Genomic DNA, 23,930 nt, shown 5'->3' with positions numbered 1-23,930 from the left:
TTACTGGTGACAGGTTTCAGAGTGGTAGCTGTGTTAGTCTGTATCAGCAAAAAGAATGAGGAGTACTTGTAGCACCTTAGAGGCTAATAAATTTATTTGGGCATAAACCTGTTAGTCTCTAAGGTGCCACAAGTACTCCTCGTTCTTTTTGCAGTTACTAGTAAATAACCACATCCTCTTCTCTGAGTGATACCCTTATATGTATTTCAAATGCGGGTGAGTATGGAGTAATGATCAGCTTGGAGGTGGGTGTGAGGACGTAATGGGGAAGACCTGCTGTGGGACAGCGTGTCTTATATTGGCTTCTGCGGCTGCCCACAGGTCGATAGCATAGTGCGCTGTGAAAGTGTGGACAGAGTGCCATGTTGCCACGCGGCAGCTCACGTGCCAAGGGACATCTGCCAGAGAGACAGAGATAGTTGCATGCGCCTGCATGGAGTATGCTGTGATTCTGCCAGGTGGCATTGCTTTAGAGTGCGCGTAGCATTCTGTAATGCACTTAGAGATCCAATTGGATATGTGCTGCGAGGAGAGGGCTTGCCCTCTCAACCGTTCCACTGTGCCTACAAAGAGGTGTGGGGAGGCATGACAGACGCGAGTCCTATCCAAGTAGAAGGCCAGTGCCCTGCAGATGTCCAGGGAGTGCAGCGTCCTGTCCACAGGAGTGGCATGCTGTTTAGGATGGAAGACTGGGAGATAGATGTATTGGTTATGCTAAAACTCAGAGATGAACTTTGGGAGGAACTTAAAATGAAGGCACAAGGAGACTTTCTCTTTATGGAAAACTGTATGGGTGTGTGTGTGTGGGGGGAGAAAGTAGGTCAGCCATCATGGCTGTTAGTTTGCTGACCCACCAGGCGGAGGACTTGAATAGATGGGCATTTGCATGTGGCCAGGGGTTCGACTGTAGTGTAAAAGCCAGTCATCATAGGCAAGGGAGGTTCTGGACCTGCTGCCTAACCCAGTACCCTTTTAGGCCTTGCCATCAGGCCACAGCCTGGGAGGTCACAAGGCCTGAGCTCCCTAGCCCAGCTTGCCCCTTTCCCAGCACTGCTCCACCCTCAGTACCTTAGCTTTCAGGCAGCAAGGACCATCTCCCTCCAGAGCTAGAGGGAGAAAGACTCCCCTAGATCCTGGCTGATGGCCCTTTATAGGGCCAGCTGTGGCTTAATTAGGACGTGGCCCAGCTGTGGCTGCTTCCCCAATCAGCTGTCCCCAGCCACAGCCCTCTCCAGGGCTGCTTTTAAGCCCTTCTATTTTAGGAGCGGGGTAGTCACCCTGCTACACTGTCCATGGGAGGGAAGGAGAGAGGGAGGTGCTAAATCACCTGAGCTAAATCATTTGAGCACTGATACTTTTCCAGTGCCCTTCCACAATTCCTTGTGTATCAGTGCAGAAGGACAGAAAAATTCTTCCACAATTCACCAAGAGAGAATCAGAGTGGTTCAGGTAACTGCAGCACAAAGAACTATCAAAGGATATGTCCTGAGAAGTCCTAACAATATATATAGGTGAGTACAGCACCAGGAAGCACACAGTAATTCACCTGGAGATTTGCAGTGTGGCTGCACACATGCAGGCTAGGCTAACCTGGATGGTGATCATGCAAATTAACTCCACAGCAAAGACGTACCTTTGATTCTCGGTCTTGCACTTCAGGCACAAGACCATCTCCTCTCACATGAGTAATGGTAAAAAGGATCTTTACTTATAGGAAGGAGCAGCAATAATAGTGGTCACCTGGCCAACATTCCCTTGCTTAAAGTCCCTTTCATCAACACATATAAGTAAGAAAGGGAAACCAGTTACAACACAGAGGATAACTAACTCCACTGCAAATTTTAGTGTTGACATGTATGCTAAACTGGAAAATACCCTTGATGTTTACCCAGTTACAGAGAGGTTCCATGGTAAAGTTCCCACCTGTACTATATATTTCAACCATGTACTAACTTGGTCTTTTAATTGGCTGAAGTACAAGGAATAGTTAAGGCCAAATCCTCATTCAGAATAATCAGAACAGTTCCATTTACTTAACTGGAGCTACACCACTTTACACAAGCTGAGGAGCTATGCCATAATGACTGCTTTCTGGCTATCCACTCACTACACTATCAATCACACAGGAAATGCCACGGGAGAACCCATATATGAAAAGTGATAAAACATTTTATTCTGATTTATTATATGCTGTTGTTCATGCTGCAGGCTGTAGCCTGACATCACTATCTGTAAATATAAGAAAATGTAGATTTACCTGAGCAAGCCTAAGAGTTGGGTTAGCTGGCAGTGGCCGTGCAGGTACAGCTTGATGACAAGGTAGCTGGTGAAGGGGTGGTAGGACTCGCTGTGGTGTTTTTGACCGCTGTAAATCAGATGTCTTTAGAGGGTTAGTGTTGTCAATAGTCTGATATGGTAGCATTCTTCTCGGACCATCTCTCTATAGAGCCATAAAATAATAAAATTGGCAGTTTAAAAATATCCCAATGAATATTATGGATACAAACAATATTGTTTGAAACACTGTAATCTTCCGTGTTCTCCACTTGCTTTCCCCTTCTTTCCCTCCCTCCTTTATTGTCCCCCTAAACTCCTTTTCTGCAGCCAGAGAACACGCAATTAACAACTTCCAGAAGCCTATTCAAACACTAATCCTTGGCTGTTCAGATGGTAGTGCTTCTGTCTGAGATGGCTGGCTGTATCCCAGAGGCTAATTGTATTTCCTTTCAACATTTGAGTCTCCATCTGTTTGGAACTTGGAAGCCAGAGTGCATTTTGGACCCACTTTTTCTGCTCTTGTTTAATTAGTTCATAGTTTTACATAATTTTAATATTTAAAGATAAGTGTCATAATTACTTCAAATATACAGGAAATGTATATCAAATTCTAATAATGATATTTTGACTGTTAAGAACCCACCTGATGTATGTTTAAATTTTGTGGCTTTCTGACTAGATTTTTACTGAGAGTTGTGGCATGAACATGATTAGGCTCAAATGAACTGGAAGGCCTTGCTGGACTCACAGACCTGCAATACAAGAATACACTTATTGAATGCAACTTAGTTCTTACAGCTTTACTTTTTTCACAGTATCTTTCTCAGAATAACACTTTGAAAGGGCTTTCTTATTTTTGCTCTCTATGGAAAACAAGGAAATGTAAAAATTATCTAAAAATCTTGCAAGAATAAAAATAAATATTGATTTTTTTGAAGCCACTAGTCTGTTAAATTAGCTCTTGCAATCTGTAGAAATGCAGTTTTATAGCACCCAAGAGACTATTCTAATGAGTCTAGCATTTAAGTAGTAATGACCTCAAATACGGAAGTTTTAGCTCACTTGACTGAGTTTAGATAAAAGGCCAAGCCAGATAATGAAAATATTTCAAGCAACCCAAAATCAAGGCAAAGTTTCCTTTACTTTTTAATTGCTTATCACAGAAAGCATAATAAAAAGGCATATAGTCAAACCCCATTTTATTTGCTGACGTCAATGAAGTTGAAGTGAAGAAAGAACACTTCTGAAAAACTCATATTAATTAATGAATGAATCCACTTTTAGTAAATGTCTCATACGCACCACAAGTAGAGAGAAATGTAATGAGTACAGTTAGTTTCTACTGAAGTTTATTTAAATGAGTGGGTAGTTAAGAAAAATTATCATACCTTAGTTTCTCTATTGTTGTCTTTTTATTTGTAAATAGCAGTCTAATCAAAGTCTTCCTTTTGAGATACATGATTAAACCAGCAACAATAAGACACAGAATGGTTACGAGTATTCCTATGGTTAAACTTCTACTATCTGAAATAAAACACATTTTTTGACTTGTGATGGAGTCAGTTATGATGAAATCTGTCTGAAATCAAGAGTGGGATATTGCTGACTAGGCCTGCTTTCTAGCAACATACAAAATGAAATTAGTAAATAATACATTAGGGAATTAATATGGTAGTATTTCTGCCATGATTACGCATGAACTTAATTCTCACATCATTTGTTTCTGTCAACTCCAAAAACAAAATGGTTAAATACAAGCTGATAGACTCATTCCTCAACTGTGTAAATATCCAAAGCAGAAAACTGGAAAAAAAAAAATACAGAGGGGTGCACTAAAAGATGGAAGAGGCAATTAAATATCAATTCTCAGTGACACAAATACTAAAAACTTTGATAGTTTGTTAGCTTCAATTTGAGATACTACGCAAAACTCAAGAGCTGATAGCAAAATGGTTGTGTCTCAGTTTACCAAAGTTTTCTCCACTTCAAATGGATATTAGTGAAAGTGTAAAAATCAGTTGTCTTATGGTGGAAAAACATAATTCTTACCATTTAAGGGTCAAATTAAGTAGCAAGACCACTCATGGTTGTTTTTATTTAAGACACTACAGAATGGCAATTTCTTTACCAGGTTTCACTGTATTCCAGTGGCCCACTTCACAGTGTTATTTGGATTGCATTACTGTGGATTTTACAGTCCAAATGTCAGCCTTTTACATTGCAGGTTGTTAACTGCTGTGACAATGGTTATGCTCCTTGAGCTCAGTAACAGCAGATGGAATGGAATAATGGGTGGCCTTTGCTCTAAGTACAGTAATATGCAATAATGAATAATGCTGGTTGCTTCTGCTCTTCCAAAACCAGAAAATAATCTAATCAAAGATTCCATCCAACCCAATCCGGAGCAAACCCTGCCAGGAGCGCTCCCTCTCTCTTTTATACCAACAAGGAGCTCCAGCTCAAGGTTCTCTGCCAACTGCAGCTGTGGCAGTATAGCTAGGGAGTGGGAAGGTCTCAAGCCCTTAAGGCTTTATACGTCAAAGCCAACATCTTAATCTCAATTTGGAAATCAAGGAGCAGGCAATTTAAGAATATGGTATCATGTGCTTGTAATGAGGCACACCATTTAACGTGCAGGCTGCCTTCTACACTGCCTTAGGTTACCAGAATGATTTAAAGTGCAGTTTTGTGCAGAGCACAATGCAATAGTCTAATCTAAAGGTAACAAAGATACGAATCAATCATGCCAGCAAGTTTTGCATCGAAAAAACCAAAAACCAGTCACAATCTTGTGGTCAGGAAGAGATGGAAAAGAAGTCTGTTACATAAGTCTGCTGCAGGATCATCTTCCAGCAGCTGGAGATGCAATAATACTCCAGAACTACAACTCTAACAATATATGGAATTTCTCACCCTCAGTAAAAGGTACAGTTATAATGCTTACAATGGCAGACATTGGCCAATGCAATTGACAATAAAGTATGCGTTGACTGACAGCGACATAGAGCACTTTAGCTCAGAGTACCAGTAATAAATCTCTTTCCAGTACTACAAGCTAAATAAAATTAGTAAACTGAGTATAGGCAATTATATTTAATTTACCTTTACATAACCATTCTGTTAAATTTTTAGTGCTGCTATTTAATAAAGCTATAGTGTGCTGAGTACACGGATTTAGTAAAAGTCAGCTGGGTAAAATCAGTTACTAAAGACAAATCAAGCCATGTGTCACATTTAACTAAGATAAATGACTGCGTGTCTTTTATTGAGCTAATCTTTCTACAGTTTGATTTACAGGTGTGCAAACTATTAAGATCATAACCCAAACCTTGTATCAACTGCTCATATTTAAATCACAAGTGTCAGGGAAGGAAAATTAGCTCCCCTAGCAATTTCTATATTTGTTTATTCCCAATACTATTGAATATACCATGATCATTGAAAATAGATGGCAAAAGTATCATGATATATAAAACTGCAGAAAACTATTTTAAAAGTAACATTAAAGGGTTTCTTTCCAAAGAAAACGGAATTATTGAAGACACCCCATATTTGCCTTCTCCCCAGTTACCACTATGTAGTGCAGCACATTCTACATGATATGTACAGTCAGATTTTGTAGTTCTCTGGACTACTTAGCCATAGCACGGTGAGTTAAAGAAGGACTTGTGTTAGACAAACCTGGAAAAATGAGAATATTTGCACATTAATAAAACTGTACTTGCTCACTTCTTGAGCTCAGTTTCTTTGCTATTTTGTTGGATGTTTGGTATTTGAATAAGATCTTTCTCCCTCAGAACCCAGAATCATCTTTCTGCTATGTCCTGCAGTGAAATCATAATGTCATGTTGTTGCCATGGAAATGATTGTGAGGTCACTAGTTCAGCATTACAATTCACTGCAGGATCCAGTATGTAAAGAATACAATCCAATTTACTTTTGAATATCATTATTCATATGAAAAGAGCTCAGATTACTTCCCAGGAAATCATAGGCCACATATGCAAATGTGAGTAGACTATGGGCCTAATTCTCCTGTCACTGATATAAATTAGAACTCCATTGAAATCGCTAGTTATCATACTCTGAAATATAAATATAGGAGGGAAGAGTAGATGGTTACAGTGGTCCTTCTAGCTTTATACTCTGTGAATTATGAGACTGATTTTCAACAGTGTCTTTGTACTGTTTGTGCATGCAAAGCCACACCCACAGCTGTCTAAGGATTTTCAAGGATTATCAACATGTATAGAAAAAATCTGTCTGGTTAGGGGAGAAATAGGATGCAATGGACAATATTTCAGGGATTGCTCATAGGGAAATTGAAGGCACAGGGTAAAGGAAATATATACATCTTCCATTATCATCAAATTTGAGAGGAACTTTTAAATATATGTGAAAGTTAAATGCATTTATGTTTGTGTGACATATTCAGAAGTTTTCCCCACTACAAAAGCCCCTTCTTAAAGTCCCCATATCACAGTTTCTTATTTTTCTGGATTTGTCATATTCAGAGGTTCTGATTTTTAAAAATGCATGCATGCAAATCAGTTAATAGTATGCATGAATGTCTGGCCATCTGATTGCACAAATTCCCAATTTGCACTTGTAATGACAGCAATTTCAGGCTTACATTAGGCACACAATTGTGGGTGTGGCTTTGCATGCACAAACAGTACAAAGACACTATTGAAAATCAGTCTCATAATTCACAGAGTATAAAGCTAGAAGGACTGCTGTAACCATCTAGTCTGCCCTCCTATATAACATAGGCCATAGATCTTCCTTGAATTAATTTATTTTTGAACTAGAGCATATCTTTCAGAAAAACATCCAAATTTGTTTTAAAAAATTGCTAGTGATAGAAAATCCACCATGATCCTTGCTAAATTGTTCAAGTGGCTAATTACTCTCACTGTCAAAAATCTGCACTTTATCTGTAGTCTGAATTTGTCTAGTTTAAACCTCCAACCTTTATATCCTTGGTCTGCTAGATTGAAAAGCACATTGTCAATTTTTTGTTCCTCACATAGGTGCTTACAAACTGTGACCATCTGTTAACCTTCTCTTTGTTAAACAGATTGAGCTCCTTGAGTCCATCACTGTAAGACATGTTTTCCAAGCCACTAATCATTCTTGTGGATCTATTCTTAACCCTCTCCAATTTGTCATCAACATCCTTCTTGAATTGTAGACCCCAGAACAAGACACAATATTCCAACAGCGGTTACACCAGTGCCATATACTGAGGTAATATCCTTAACACTACTCAAGATTCCTTGTTTATGCATTCAGGGATTGCATTAGCCCTTTTGGTGAAAGGGTCGCACTAGGAGAGCACATGTAGAACTGATTATCTGCCATGACCTCCAAGTTTATTTCCAGGTCAGAGTCCCCCATTCTGTAAGTATTCTTTGTTTATATTTGACCATATTAAAATACACATGGTTTGCAAGTGATCCAGTTTGTTCTGTATCAATGACCTGTCACCTTCATTACTTACCACTCCCACAGTCTTTGTGTCATAAGTGAATATTAAGTTTTCTTTCAGGTCATTGATAAAAATGGTAAATAGCGTCACACCAAGATACAATCCCTGAAACCCACTAGAAACACACCTGGTCAATGATTCCCTGATTGCAATTACATTTTCAGACCTCTCTGTTAGCCAATTTTTAATCCATTTAATGTTTGTGATGAGAATTCTGTATTCTAGTTTTTTAATCAAAATGTTGTGTGGTATCCAGTCAAATGGCTTACAGATATCTAAGTACATTACATCAACACTGTTACCTCTATCATCCAAACTTGTAATCTCATCCAGAAAAGATATCAAGTTAGTCTGAGAAGATTTATTTTCAATAAACCCATGCTGGTGCTGATACAGTGATGCTGTAGTCAATGGAGGATGCTTTGGAGTTTGATGTATCTCAAGGTAGATCAAAAACACTGTGTCTCTCTCTTATATGATATAGAGACTCAATAAATATGTGGGAACTGTTACAGGGTACCCTGTAAGCCGTTATAGCAGTTGAAAAGTTAAGTTACTTGCTCATGTCCACACTGAATTAGGGTTAAAACTTGAGTTCCTGGTTCATAATCTTGTGCTCACACCAATATACCATCGCCCCACATCTCAGAACTACCTAACTAGATAGTGTACTTTTGAAAACAAACAAAATCTCTGGATTGTTGTGTTTTTAATTATGCAACAACATTGCTACAATCAACTGTCAGTGTTTTTGGCTTCATTAAATTTTAATTAGTGCTAATTCATTTGGACTAGCTTGCTCAATTTATTGACAGTTTTGCAGTCTCAGACATTTTCAATAAAACCCATTTGGATTTTCACTTTCTACCATGGAATGGCAGGAAAGCACCAGCTATTACTAACCTGCTTGTCTGGTTGGTCCACTGTCCATGCTGCCGCCAAACCCTGGTTTATCACAATGGGGAGGGGCCCAGTTAGCTTCGCAGTGACAATTTTTTTTATTGTTACAGACCTTCAAAACAAAATGACAAATGAAGTAATGTAAAATGTTATTCCAGGCAGCTTAGATTGAATCTTATCAGACTATAGGAGCTTTCACTCCGGCAGTGGTAGATGCATGGAGGTTAAATCTCATGTCATAACAGAGACACATCCAAATCAGCCTGCTGCCACAACCTCAATTAAATACAATTACTTATACATTTTTCAAAATGTGTATATCCTAATAGCAATGTGGAACCTAAATTGCTATTCAGGTATTGCAGGTGATAACTTGAACTGTAAGTGCCATCTAGTACCTCTATTGGAACTATAAACCTCAGAGCATCAGAGGAGTGGTGTTCATCTTCAATCATCCGAAATAACACTCGGTACAGTTGTCTTCAGTGTCTCCCTTTCTCCTCTCTAACAGGAGCCCCACTTTCACACAACTCCCGTTGCTTCTTCCTTGAAAGGAACAAGATTCCTCTCACCTTCCTAACACTCTAATAATGCCTGAGCAGCTTGCTTCCTGGTCCCTGTTTACTCTAGTAGCCAGCACCAATACAACTGCATTTGCTGTAAAGGTCTACTAAAGAAACCTGGATGTTTTAGTTTTCCAAGAGTTGAACTTCAGATGCTGGAACAGTTGTCAGGTTTTAGGCTTCAGTTTTCAATTCCCCAGCTGAATTCTGTAAACCAGTCCTAACCTACCTGTGCTGGACTGCCTACTGATTCTGCCACTTCTCAGGCCTCAGTTCTAAGGCTGACCAACATTCCCAGCCAAAGGGAGGAGCAGGGATGGCTCCAGGCACCAGCACGCCAAGCACGTGCCTTGGGTGGCAAGCCACGAGGAGTGCTCTGCCGGTCGCTGTGAGGGCAGCAGGCAGGTTGCCTTCGGTGGCAAGCCTGCGGAGTGTCTGCTGGTTGCCTTCGGTGGACCTCCTGCAGGCATGTCGCCGAATCCGCGGGACCAGGGACCTCCTGCAGGCAAGCCGCTGAAGACAGTCTGACAGCCATGCTTGGGCAGCAAAATACCTACAGCTGCCCCTGGGGAGGAGACAGGGAACTGGAAGCAGGACAGAGTTTGATCTCATGGGATATGCAGGTTGAAGGAAGATGGATCTTGACAGCTGAGAAGGATGGTGCAAGGTGGGCACCTCTGAAGAGACCTGACCTGCCCCAGGTTCCTGTGACAAAAACTTTCCCTTGACACTAGATTTGCATGACCTGAAAATATATATATATATATAGGACCAATCTGAGCACAGCCTGGATTGGCTACAGGAAAGCCTACAACTCAATGCCGCACATGTGGATCTGTGAATGTCTGGCGCTATACAAAGTCAACAGACACTAAGGACCTTCCTCAAGAACTCAATGGGACTATGGAAGACAACACTGGAAGTCAACTCAAGGCAGCTGCACAAGTGGCTCAAGTGCGGCGTATATACACTGTCCCCCGCTGCTGTTCTGCATAGGCTTAAACTCCCTCAGCAGATAATCACAAGGGACTGGATACGGGTACAGGTTCAGGAGTGGAACTACCATCAACCACCTCCTCTACATGGATGACATCAAGCTGTATGCTAAGAATGAACGAGACATCGACTCGCTAATCCACCTGACGCAGATCTACAGTGAGGATATCGGGATGTCATTCGGACTGGAGAAGTGTGGCCGGATGGTAGTGAAGAGAGGGAAGGTAGTCAAGACTGATGGGGTGGAACTACCAGCGGGCCACATAGCAGACATACAGACCAGCTACAAGTACCTTGGCGTCCCACAGTCACATGGAAACCATGATGAGGAGGCAAGGAAGACAGCAACATCCAAGTATCACCAAAGGATAAGACAGGTCCTGAAGAGCCAGCTCAGTGGGAAGAACAAGATCCACGCCATCAACGGATATGCCCTGCCAGTCATCAGATACCCTGCCGCGTATAGTGAGCTGGCCAAAGGAAGACATGGAGGCTGCCGATGTGAAAACCCGGAAGCTCCTCACAATGCACGGAGGTTTCCACCCCAAGTCCAACACCCAGAGACTGTATACCAGCCGGAAAGAAGGTGGGCGGGGCTTGGTGAGCATCAAAGCCACTGTCCTGGATGAAACCCGGAACATCCAGGAGTACATCAGTAAAATGGCCCCCGAAGATGAGCTGCTGAGAGAATGCCTGAGGCAGCAGCAGACATGGGAGGAAGACCAAGCAGAAGAAGTGCCATGGCAAGACAAGACCCTGCATGGGATGTACATCGACAGATAGCTGAGGTGGATGACATTGGGAAATCCTACCAGTGGCTGGAAAGGGCTGGACTAAAAGACAGCACTGAGGCACTGATCATAGCAGCACAGGAACAGCACTGAGCACCAGATCCATTGAAGCAGGGTCTACCACACTAGAGAGGACCCAAGGTGCAACGTGTGCAGAGAGGCCTCAGAGACAGTCCAACACATAGTGGCAGGATGTAAGATGCAGGCAGGAACAGCATACACTGAACGGCACAACCAAGTGGCGGCATTGTGTACAGGAAACATCTGCACAGCGTATGGGCTAGACCCTCCCAAGACCAGATGGGAGATTCCACAGAAGGTTGTGGAGAATAGCAGGGCTAAGATTCTGTGGGACTTCCAGATCCAGACGGACAGGCAGGTACTGGCCAATCAACCAGACATTGTGGTAATAGACAAGGACCAGAAAGACAGTGGTGGTGATAGATATAGCAGTGCCAAGTGACAGCAACATCAGGAAGAAGGAATATGGGAAGCTGGAGAAGTACCAGGGCCTGAAAGAGGAACTAGAGAGGATGTGGAAAGTGAAGCCAAAGTGGTCCCAGTGGTGTAGGAGCACTCGGGGCGTGACTCCTAAGCTGGGTGAGTGGCTCCAACAGATCCCAGGAACAACATCAGAGCTCTCTGTCCAGAAGAGTGCAGTGCTAGGAACAAGCTAAGATACTGCGGCAGACCCTCAAACTCCCAGGCCTCTGGTAGAGGACCCGAGGTTGAGGAAGACACATACCACCCACAGGGGTGAAGGGGAATTTATTTATTTTTTTATATACACCACTAGTGTCCCACAGTGGTGCTCTATTTGCTTAGCCTATAGTTTGGCTATAGAAGCACATGGCTCACTGAGGGAGTGCTCCCTGCAGCAATGAGGGAGCACCAAGGAACAGACGCAATCGGGTAATAACCACTGTTTCCATTGCACAAGGGAGAATGAGCTAAAGGATCCCTGTGCTTTATTCTTGGAGAGATACGAAAAAGAAAAAAAAAAAAAAGAAACCTTCAGCTCTCCAACAAAGGGCTAGTCCTTCAGTTGTCGCCCAGGGGAAGACCTCCTCCCATCCAAATGAGGTGCTGCCAGGATTTTAAGTGGCAGCTAATGCACCTTTTGCCATTATGGTATGATTGAACGAGATAAACATTGTGCTGCATAGGGCTAGCAAGGCAGAGTTACACTTTATCACTCTCACACTCGCACTTACGGCAAGGTGCCAAGGGGGTCCTTAGTTCTACTAACATTGATCATCACTGCTTTGCAGGAACCTTTGCCATGGGAAAACTTGACAACAGATTGATCAGTAGAATCCTACTTAAGACAATCTAGTTAAGTCAAATAACCTCTCAAGATGCTTTTTCTGAAGAAGCCAATTTGCAGGTTTTCAGTAAGGCCGTATTTTGGGGAGTCTGCATAGTTCAATAAAAATAATTTACTCAGCCTTCACTTCCTCTCACAGTACTTTTAAAGGAAATACTCCAGAGTCATATAAAACATTACAGCTGATTTGTTTTCCCCATACAGTTAAAAATATCATTTAATTTATAAATAAGTATAGCATAAAGCTCTGCAAGGATTACCATCTACAACTCTGCAAGTTCTTGTTTTGCTTCTTAGAAGTCACCGTGTGTGCTCCATAGCACTGATGTATAAATGCCAATCTGTAAGTCAATGTTTATTTCCACACACTGACAAAACCCAGTTACTTACCTTCGTAACGTTCTTTGAGATGTGTTGCTCATGTCCATTAGATTCTAGGTATGTGTGTGCCCATGTGCACAGTCATCAGAGATTTCTGCCTTAGCGGTATCCATACAGTCGGCAGTGATGCCCTCTGGAATGCTGTGCTCATGTGTCGGTATACTAGGTGCCACCAGCCCTACGCCCCCTCAGTTCCTTCTTGTCTGCAATGCCGACAGAGGGGTAGGAGGGCGAGTAATGGAACGGACATGAGCAACACGTCTTAAAGAATAACAGTTACGAAAGCTAAGTAACCACTTTTTCTTCTTCGAGTGCTTGGCCATGTAGATTCCATTCTAGGTGACTCACAAGCAGTATCCATGGAGGTGGGCATGGAGTTCACGGCTGTACGGCTTGCAACACTGTTCTACCAAAGACAGCATCATCTCAGACCTGCTGGGTAAGTGCATAAGGAGACGTGAAAGTGCGAATGGATGACCAGGTAGTGGCCCTGCAGATATCTTGAATCAGCACTTGGGCCCGGTTGTCTGGGCGGTTACAATCACTGTGAAGGCATTTTAGCCAGATCATAGCAAAAACAGATGCAGCAGGCGATCCATGATGAATTCTTCTGGGCAGACACTGGAAGACCTTTCATCTTGTCCGTCACCATGACAAACAAGTGCATCGACTTATGGAACAGCTTGGTCCCTTCAATGTAAAAGGCTATGTTCTCCTGATGTCCAGAGAGTGCAATTTATGCTCCTCATCTGACTTATGAGGCTTTAGAAAGAAAACAGGTAAGTATATGTCCTAGGTTATATGAAACTGTGAAACAACCTTAGGGAGGAAAACTGGGTGCGGTCGCAGCTGGACCGTGTCCTTGTAAAATGGAATTAGACCTTCCAGGAGAATAAAAGAAGGGAGCAGGAAGCCAAAGGCTCAAAAGGGGGACCCATGAGCTGCGGCAACACGAGATTCAGGTCCCAATGAGGGACAGGGTCACGAGCATGGGGATAGAGTTGCTCCAGACCTTTCAAAAACCTGATCGTCATGTTTTTAGCAAAGACTGACCTGCCCTGGAATGGAGAGTGGAAGGCTGAAATAGTGCCAAGTGGACCTTAACTGAAGAAAGAGACAGGCCCTGGAGCTTGAGCTGCAGAAAGTAGTCCAATATTGACCACAGCGAAGCCTGCTTGGGCTGGATACCCTGATCAGGGCCAGATTAACTCTCCTACAGGCCCGGGGCTATTAGATTTTGTGGGGCCCCTGTATACGAGTCTTTTTCCTAATTTAAAACAAAATGATCACAATTATGGCATTAATGCTATACTAAACTTGCCTTTTAATTAACATAAATCGTGTTCTGTGGTTACATTTCAGTCTGAAAACATGTAAAATATAGTTGAGTTAATTCAAAATGGCCTACTTCTTACCTTAGAACAGCTGTTATATTAGTTTCTTTCTGGGAGGGAGTTTGGGTGCAAGAAGGGGCTCCAGGATGGGGCAGAGTGTTGGGGTGCAGGAGAGGGTGAGGGGCATGGGATCTGGGAGGGAGTTTGGTGCAGGAGGGGATTTGGCCCGAGTGTCCTTAAGTTCATGCAGCCTCGCATCTGTCTGCTTGGAGAAGAGACTGCTCCCATCGAACAGGAGGTCCTGGATGGAGGACTGCATCTCCTGGGACAGACGTGCGGATTGAAGCCAGGAAATGCACCTCATTACCATGGCGGAGGTACTGAACCTGGCTGCCAAATTGGCCGCATCCCAGGGCATCTGGAGGGAAGTCCTTACCACTGTGGTACCCTTCTCCAAGATGGCAGTGAACTCTTGGGCCAAGTCCTGGAGTAGCGAGTCTTTAAACTTTTTGAAGGAGTCCCACGGATTAAAATTTTATATCTTCCCAATAAAGCTCGGTGGTTTGACACCCTAAACTGAAGGCTGGCGATCAAATAAACTTTTAAAAGCATGTTGAATAAAGTGTCAGGCTGCTCTGCCATTTCTTCTACGTCCAAGCCCAAGTTTGAAACCATCCTTCTTAGCAAGGCTTGGTGCCCCTTAAAGTCATCAGGAGGACTGGTGCTTGATGGCCCTGCTACTGCTTTGTCTGGAGACAAAGATGAGGATTAGACCATCTAGGAAGGGTCTGGGACATTGTCCCCTGTGTGGGAAGGTTCTTTTGGAGTGGGCACCACTCCTCTACTGCAGTATGGGATTCTGCTTTGCGTACCAGGCCCAGTGCCATCAGTGCTGTGGGTTGCTTCTCTGAGGCAGCAAGGGAGGAGTGATGCGAGAAGGGCATTGGCATAATTGGCATGCCTCCTGCATTCCAATATGGCCACTGCTCCTGCCACTGGCCCTGCTGCCAGGTCGGCACTGTGGAAGCCTAGGTGGTCTTGGGCGCCTACAAGAGCTGCTTCTGTCATGGTGAGGGGCTGAAGTCCTGTTCTGATCTGGACAAGTCCCCTGCCGGTGACCAGGGTGGGGTCATAGAAGCATGTGTCTGGCAGCTGACCGCTGCCATGGTAGTGTGATGCCTTGAATTGAAGGACTGGTGCCTCTCTAAAGACCAGTACTGGAGGCAGGGAAATCAGTGCCATGCCAATGACTGGTCCCATATCTGAGGGGAACGATGCACCGATGGAGATCTATGCTGAGGGATAGGCTGGCAGGAGGATGATCTGTGTTGGATGTACGGAGACCACATCTCATCATAGGCATGTCAATGGTGACCGCAAGTGCTGTGCTGGTGACCTGGGCTGTCTGACAGGAGACTTAGGTTGTCGAGTCAGGGATCCCAGCCGCGGAGATAGGGAACGCTGCATCTGCTCTGGGGACCAACAGCGTTCTCATGGCTGGCTTACCTTTTTGGGAAACCTTAGCTGGATCCAACACCATGCGCTGCACTGGCGGTGCTGGGAGAGCTCTCTGATCCCTGGTCACCGGGAGGTCCTCAGATGTCGATGGCCCTACCAAGTGCCTGTGTGCCCTACTGCTTCTGGGAGTCAGTTGTGGATCCTTAGGGCGGACTGGGGCATCCAGCCAGAGAGGTACCCCCTTGTGGCTCCGGAGTGGGTGGGTGGCCTGAACTGAGTCCTTTGCCCAACATCCCTTGACCCTTCTTGCTTGGTCTCAGGGAGTCTCGTTTCTTCAGATGCTTCTTGGCCACTGGCAAAAAGGAGCAGGGCCAGGCGGACCCCAGTGTTGGCAGTGCACTGCCCACCAAGGCCAAGTTGCTAGGCACAGAGTCAGAGCGGGAAGGCGCTGATGCTGGGCGAAGAGCAGTCTCCATGAGGAAGGCCCTTAGATGAATGTTGCGCTGCTTTTGAGTTCGAGGACGAAAGTTCTTGCAAATGCAACACTTGTCCTTCATGCGTGACAGCTAACTAACAGGAATAGGCCTATTGCAGTCAAAACAAGGCTTAAAACCCAGAGATCAGGGCATATCCCACTGGGACTCTAACTTACTAAGTAACATTACTTAACACTTACCTACTGTAAACAAACAATATACAAAGTTAACAACGAGACTTAGTGTGAACTGCTATCCACTTGCAAGGCAAGGGGAAGGCACTCCAACCAACCATCAAGGGCAGTAAGAAGGAACTGAGAGGGCATAGGGCCGGCAGTGCCTAATATACCGACACATGAGCACAGCACTCCAGAAGGCACCACTGCCGACCCTACAGATACCGCTAAGGCAAAAATCTCTGACAACTGTGCACATGGGCATGCACACACCTAGAATGGAATTGACATGAGCAAGCACTTGAAGAAGTTATGTTATCATGGACTCTGCAAATCTTTTCAAAACACAAGCTATAATATTATCTATTAATTATAAAAAGGGATTTTTAGTTCCTATAGTTCTTGAAGCATTATTTCTGTTGGCACAGGCTTTCACGGAAACAAATGAACCAATTGTGCAGCAAATAAAGATTAAAATGATGTAGTTTGAAATAATTAACACCTTCATGAAAAATAAACTGTGTTTAAAAACATTTAGGTGCTCTTTATCGCTAAAATGTTTTGTGAACTGAAATAGGTTATCATAACTTGTTTAAATCTAAATCTATCTCATGTAACTTTCATAGACTCATAGGACTAGAAGGGACCTCAGAAGGTCATCTAGTTCAGTCCCCTGCACTCACTGCAGGACTAAGTATTATCTAGACCATCCCTGACAGGTATTTGTGTAATCTGCTCTTAAAAATCTCCAATGATGGAGATTCCACAACCTCCCTAGGCAATTTATGCCAGTGCTTGAACTCCCTGACAGTTAGGAAGTTTTTCCTAATGTCCAGCCTAAACCTGCCTTGCTGCAATTTAAGCCCATTTTTTCTTGTCCTATCCTCGGAGTTTAAGAACAATTTTTCCTCCTTCCTCCTTGTAACAACCTTTTATGTACTTGAAAACTCTGTTACGTCCCCTCTTAGTTTTTTCAATCTTCCCTCACAGGTCATGTTTTCTAGACCTTAGTTGTTCTTCTCTGGACTTTTTCCAATTAGTTCACATCTTTCCTCAAATGTGGCACCCAGAACTGGATACAATACTCCAGTTGAGGCCTAATCAGCATGGAGTAGGGCAGAAGAATTACTTCCTGTGTCTTGCTTAACAACACTCCTGTTAATACATTCCAGAAGCATATTTGTTGTCCAGATCCCTTTCTGGAGTTCTCCTTCCTAAGCAGTCATTTCCCATTTTGTATGTGCGCAGCTGATTGTTCCTTCCTAAGTGGAGTACTTTGTATTTGTTCACGTTGAATTTTCATCCTATTTTCTTCAGACCATTTCTCCAATTTGTCCAGATCATTTTGAATTTTAATTATATCCTCCAAAGCATTTGCAACCCCTCCCAGCTTGGTATCGCCTGCAAACTTTATTAGTGTACTCTCATTGCCATTATCTAAATCACTGATGAAAATATAGAAGAGAACCAGACCCAGAACCGATCCCTGTGGGACCCCACTTGATTTGCTCTTCCAGATTGCCTATGAACCACTGATAACTACTCTGTGGGAATGGTTTTCCAACCAGCTATGCACCTACCGTATAGTAGCTCCATCTAGGTTTTATTTCCCTAGTTGTTTCTGAGAAGGTCATCTGAGACAATATCAAAAGCCTTACCGAAATCAAGATATACCATATCTACTGCTTCTCCCCTATCCACAAGGCTTGTTACTCTGTCAAAAAAAGCTATTAGGTTGGTTGGACATGATTTGTTCTTGACAAATCTATGCTATTACTTATAGCATACTTATCTTCTAGATCAGGGGTTGGCAACTTTTCAAAAGTGGTGTGCCAAGTCTTAATTTACTCACTTTAATTTAAGGTTTCGTGTGCTGATAATACAGTTTAATGTGTTTTAGAAGGTCTCTCTCTCTATAAGTCTATATATTATATAACTAAACTATTGTTGTATTGTAAAATAAACAAGGTTTTCAAAATGTTTAAGAAGCTTCTTTTAAAATTAAATTAAAATGTTTATCTTATGCCGCTGGCCCGCTCAGCTGGCTGCTGGTCTGGGGTTCTCTTCACCTAGGCTGGCAGCAGGCTGAGCAGGGCCTGTGGATGGGACCCCAGCTGCCAAGGGTCCGGCACCCAGAACTGCAGACTGACAGTGGGCTGTGCAGGGCCAGCAGCCTGGACCCCAGACCGGCAGAAGGCTGAGCAAGTCAGCCTACTGCTGCTCAGGGGTTCCATCCACCGGCTCTTGCCAGCCGGGATCAAGGCTGCCGGACCTGCTCAGCCTGCTGCTGGTCTGGGGTCCAGGCCTTGCCCACATACAGTGGGTACCTACCTTCTCTCTGGTTCTGCCCCATTCTCTTCCTCTCTCTGCACTGAGCTGAGGGTGGGAGTGCACTGAGCACAGGGCTGGGGGTGAAGAGTTTGGCCAGGAGCTAGAATGGAGGAGGGAGCTCAGAGTTGGGGCAGGAGGTTTGGGTGTGGCGCACTTACTTGGGCAGCTCCCATTTGGTGCGAGGGGTGCAGGTGGGGATGTGTGTGTGGGCGTGCAGGAGCTCCCTTTTGGTGCTCAGTGTGGGGGTGGGAATATGGGGGTGCAAGAGTCAGGGCGGAGGGCTGGGGGCATGTGAGGGGGGTGCCAGAGTCAGGGCTAGGGTTATGGGTGGGTGAAGGAGTCAAGCAGAGGGCTGAGTGTGTATGAGGGGGGTACAGGGCTCAGGGCAGGGGCCTGGTGGATGTGCAGGGCACAGGGCATGGGCCTGGGGGGTATGCAGGGCTCAGGGCAGAGGGCTGAGTGGATGTGGGGGGTCAGGACAGAGGGCTGAGTGTGTGTGTGGGGGGGGTCAGGGCAGAAGGCTGCGTGGGCTCTGCATGTCCTTGGGACTCCGGCAGGCAGCAGTGTGCCATTAAAAATCGGCTTGTGTGCCGTCTTTGGCACATGTGCCATAGGTTGCCAACCCCTGTTCTAGATTGTTCACAAATTGATTTGCTTAATTATTTGCTCCATTATCTTTCTGGGTACTGAAGTTAAGGTGACTGGTCTGTAATTCCCACACTGCGGTCACCATGGTTTTGCTATTTTTTTTATTTTAATCCTTTTTGAAAAATCTCAATTCTGATGCATACTATAACTCACTGCTGGGACCACAGAGAACCAACTTGTTTGAAATGTTAATAGGAAATTCTTCATGAAGGAAGGGTAGGCTTAACATCACTTTGAAGACGACACAATTCCATTTCATCACAGAATGTTAATTTAGAAAAAAGATAAATTACTACTTGATCAATTTTTTTTGTTAAATACAAATCACATTTAATTTCTCGCAGTTTGTAAAGGGCACTGAAAATTAATATCTTTAGAGTGAAATGTTGAAGAGACTTTGACTGATATATTACAAACAATCATAGATTCCAGAGGTGTTATTAATGAATGATTTATTGCTCAACTAGGTATTGCAAAAAATTGTTTCTGTAATACTTACTCCGCGTCCATGGCATTTTGTTGCACATTCATGAACACCAAATATACTAGTATTTTGGCACCGGCGGTTAAGACAGATCTGCAAAATGAGAGAGAACAGCTTTAATGTTGCTGGAAAAAAACATACCTAGGGTGCACACAGCAAACTGTTACATCATTACAGCTACATTTGTTCATCTATCACCTTTCCAGTAGCAATTGTACTGATTTGCCTATGCAGCAACTGATTTCACACCAGTGAAGTTATCCCTGATTTACAGCAACGTAAGGGAGATCAGAATCAGAACCTATGGCCCAGATTTTTAAAGATATTTAGGTATTATTGCACTCAGTGTTGCAAAGTGTAACTGATTCAGGAGCTTAAGTTTCATTTTCAAAAGGAATTTAGGCACTTATGCACCAAGTATGGCAGTCAATGGCATTTGGGCTTCTCCATGCCTCAATCACTTTTGAATACGACTTAAGTTCCTAAATTAGTTAGGCATTGCGCCACTGAGCTCAGCAATGCCTGAATACTTTTTAAAAGTATGTCCTTTATATTATTATCCTTGTAAATCCTTTGGGTTCAAATCCACTTCAACCCCAGGTCATGGTAAAGGTCGGTATCACTCTTGACTGGCATGCAGGGTATTGCAAGATTGAATTTCAGATCTATCTGATATCGAAGGCTATATCCTGAGCTAGTGTAAATCTGCATAGCTCCACTGACTTCAATGGAGCTACACCAGTTTACACTAGGTGAGGATTTGTCCCTTAGTTTTTGAAAATTAACAACTACTAAAACACTTTATTATTTAAATAATTGTGTTCTTATTCTTCCAGAACTATGAACATGCCAAACCAGATTCTTTCATGTACTTGAACTGGCTGTATTAGAATTCTCACAAGCCAACAGACCACTTCCTGAATTAAAAGATTGGATCCTCTGCTGGTATAAACTGACATAGCTCAATTTACACCACTATATGGAGGTATGTTGATTTACACCAGTGGAAGAGCTGGCCCATAATGTCTGGAAATTTTTTAATATTTTCAAAAGAACACTGATCAACGCTGGGGGACGGGCTAATTTCATCCCCTCTGATAAATCTAAATGATTCTAACTGAATTTTTTCAAGCTTAATTATTTTTTAAATCAACTATAAACAGAGTTGCAGATTAGGTAAAATAAATCATCTCACAGGAAACTACAAATTAGTGTTAGCCTAGAGGAAGAGCTTTTACCCTTCTGTTAAGTGGAAATTAACAAATATAGAGTGTCATATAATCACATGCAAAATTCTTTGTTTTGCAATCATTACAGAGAGTTAACTTCATTCTTCCCACACAGCTGAAAGTTGGGATAAAGCAAGATTAGCATCATCTAATAAAAGCACCAACCAATACAAACTGAAATGACTGATATAACTGAAAAGTTATCCAATTCAAGCTGAAAAAGATATTACGATTGGAATGACTGTTACTACACTAGCTCAACAATAAAAAACCCAGTGTATAAATTCTGCTCTCCTTTAACTCTGTAGTTTAGTTTAGTAGGATTACAAGGCAGTCACAATAATTAGCAGCAGGCTGGGTAAAAGAGAGGGCAGTAGCCAAAAGGGATGTCTATTCAGGGCAGTTATCCCCTGGTGGAAAGAAAAACGGGAAACAAATTAGAGTGAATTGGCATCCACGTGCATGCATGTAGTGAATATGCTCTGATTACAGCAGTATTCACAATTCAGATATTCAGAGTGCACTAGCACAGAGAATTCTGAGCACATTAAAATGGCTGCATTTCAAACTGCATATCTTCAGCATAAAAAAAAAATCAAGACTATTTAAATTCATATTCTGAATCCATAATACAAATGTGGTAATGCCTTGAAAGTAAAACATACAATTTCATAAGTATTAGGCTGTATATTCGATAGTGTGTGTATATGTACACGATTAGACAGATTAGAAAGATTAGATATTCACTACTGAACTGGAATGAGGGGATTTTCTACCACTGGATTCCTTCCTAGTTTTCTCTTTGAAAAGCCATTTTATAGCCCATTTTATAACAGAATTACTTGAAAACATTTTTGGAGGGTGGTGCGTTTTCTTATAATATAGTTTTTGTAGTCAATGTTTTAAATCGGTTGCCAATATGCCTAACAAATTGTGATAACTCAGCAAAACTCAAGCATTTAGATATATGAATGGTTTTGTTTTAACTTACCTAAACTTTTCCAGGCTCTTCCCCTTTTTCCTTTCTGCCCACAATCCTCCAATAGCATGCCTTCCCCCTCCTCCTCCTCAGTAGTTCTGAGACACCATTCTTCCCTCCCCCAATAAATTCATGGCACTCTAATGTCCCCAGGGCTCTTCTGTCTCCCATTTCCCACTCTGCTTTTTTCCTCTCCACCCAAAACTATGGATGTGGTGCCAAGACGGAAATTGTACTACAAATGTGCAAGACAATTAGCAATGCTTGTGAAATATGTGTGCATGCACACGTGTGTGTGCAAAAATCTGCTTTGATGGCTGCACAACAATTGGTTTATGTTTCCCTTTAAAGTGAAAGGCCATTCTTTGCAGGCAGAAGCTGCCTTTCTTCTTAGCAATTGCCTCAATTTCAATATACAGCTTTTTCTGAAGTGAAAAATGGAAGTGTGAGCAATGATTAGCAAAATCTCATGAACACATTACGAAGCTGGTGTGAGGTTAATTAGAATTTTGCAAAAATACCAAGAAACTCCCTGGACTCTGAAAGTTTTGGATATTGTTATGAAAATTCATGGACACTTATATTTTGAATCTTATGTTTCATTAAACACGAACTGGTTGCTTCGAATGGGTCTAAAGGACATTCAAGAAGTAGTGGGTACCTGGTGTATGAAAATGTTTTGACCTAACAAATGAATTCTGTACAATAGTGTAAACAACAAATCTTGAATCAAGAAAACATGCAGACCTGATTAATTGCAATCCTAATGTCCAGATATAGCTCTCAGCAAAAAATATACTTAGCCAGATTTTCAATAATTGGCCTTTATTTTGGTTTCTGGAATTATTTTGCAGGAGATAAAATCTCTGCTATTTGTATGAAAAGTACTTGACTGTGCTCATAAATCAGATGTCTAAGTGATTTACATTCTACATGCAAAACTGTGAGTTCAAAAACAGAAGCAAAGTGAAGGAGCAGGTAAAAATCTGGCTCATTATGAGGGAAGATAATAAAATAAAAAAGTGACACTTGTCTTAGTACACAGAGATTTGAAACACAAGGATGGTAAAGTTCCACTTTTATACATTGAGAATTGGCTGTTTGGAAAGTATTTTTGAATCTTACTTTTTCATCTTCACATTTTGTGCCTGCCAAAACGAGACCAGGATCAGGCATATCATCTCCCAAGTACACATGGGTACCACGACATAGAATCTTGCCTCCTTCCTGCAGCGGGATATTTGTTTCTATGGAAACAGCATTTGTACCAATTACAGGTCGATTTGCTCCCCCTTGACACTGAATTTTTCCACATTTAGCATCTCTGAAGGGAAAAATGATTTCAATAGTTTTAACGATATCCAAAAACTGTGGCTTGTGTTGCAATGTCAGTTGTTCTAGGTGCAAAAGGAGACCCTACCTGGGTTCACATTTAGCAAAGGAACTTTTGGCGTCTTTGCCACAGTTGCCATAAGGATCACCTGCAGAATTGACTCTCTCAAAGCAGATCCCGGGGGCGGGTTTAGCACCTGAAACAAAAACAAATCAAGACTTTCATCTGATGCATGTTTTTAATCGTTTTCTTTGAGCTCCACTGGTGGTGTAGTTGAAGGTAAAAGGTAGCCTGCATACAGACAAAGCACAGCAAAACACTTGCGCTTGCTCAGCCTGCTAACGGAGCAACCTGAATGTATGGGTTGTCCACAGCTGATGGTCTCTCTTGGCTAGGCTAATTGATAAACATGGCAGGCTTAATTCTCCTTTAAGATTTCTAGATGGTGTCCCTCATATATCCTCCTAGGACATAACAATTGTAACTAGTTTGGCTAAGACAGATATTGAATAGTTTGCCAGTTGGCTCTCTTCCCTACAGAATAGCTAAGTGAGAACTTAAGAGCTACAGAATAGCCAAAGAAAAGTGCTAGGTCACTGAGTGAAATAGGGAGAAAGGAATATATAAAGAGCTCATAAAACACATCAAGTATCAAAGGGGTAGCCGTGTTAGTCTGGATCTGTAAAAGCAGCAGAGAATCCTGTGGCACCTTATAGACTAACAGACGTTTTGGAGCGTGAGCTTTCGTGGGTGAAT

At 42.7% G+C, this 23,930-nt stretch overlaps 1 protein-coding gene across 1 annotated transcript in view; it reads right to left on the bottom strand.

The window, feature by feature from the left end:
- Positions 1-1,398: 1,398 nt before the first annotated feature.
- The window catches only part of ADAM12 (ADAM metallopeptidase domain 12), a 305,398-nt gene continuing 282,866 nt past the window's right edge, over positions 1,399-23,930 (bottom strand). Inside the window, exons 15-21 of the mRNA XM_032794825.2 lie at positions 23,262-23,370; positions 22,967-23,165; positions 19,649-19,726; positions 8,672-8,780; positions 3,666-3,801; positions 2,921-3,029; positions 1,399-2,440 (exon numbers count right to left, since the gene is read on the bottom strand). Coding sequence (XP_032650716.1) covers positions 2,198-2,440; positions 2,921-3,029; positions 3,666-3,801; positions 8,672-8,780; positions 19,649-19,726; positions 22,967-23,165; positions 23,262-23,370 — 983 coding nt within the window. The 3' untranslated portion in view covers positions 1,399-2,197. The remainder of the gene's footprint in view (positions 2,441-2,920; positions 3,030-3,665; positions 3,802-8,671; positions 8,781-19,648; positions 19,727-22,966; positions 23,166-23,261; positions 23,371-23,930) is intronic.

The sequence above is a fragment of the Chelonoidis abingdonii genome, chromosome 15 (genome assembly GCF_003597395.2).
Source record: "Chelonoidis abingdonii isolate Lonesome George chromosome 15, CheloAbing_2.0, whole genome shotgun sequence".
In the NCBI taxonomy this organism is placed as follows: domain Eukaryota; kingdom Metazoa; phylum Chordata; order Testudines; family Testudinidae; genus Chelonoidis; species Chelonoidis abingdonii.
The sequence above is the reverse complement of the archived record's forward strand: the minus strand, read 5'-3'. Positions and strand labels throughout refer to the sequence as shown.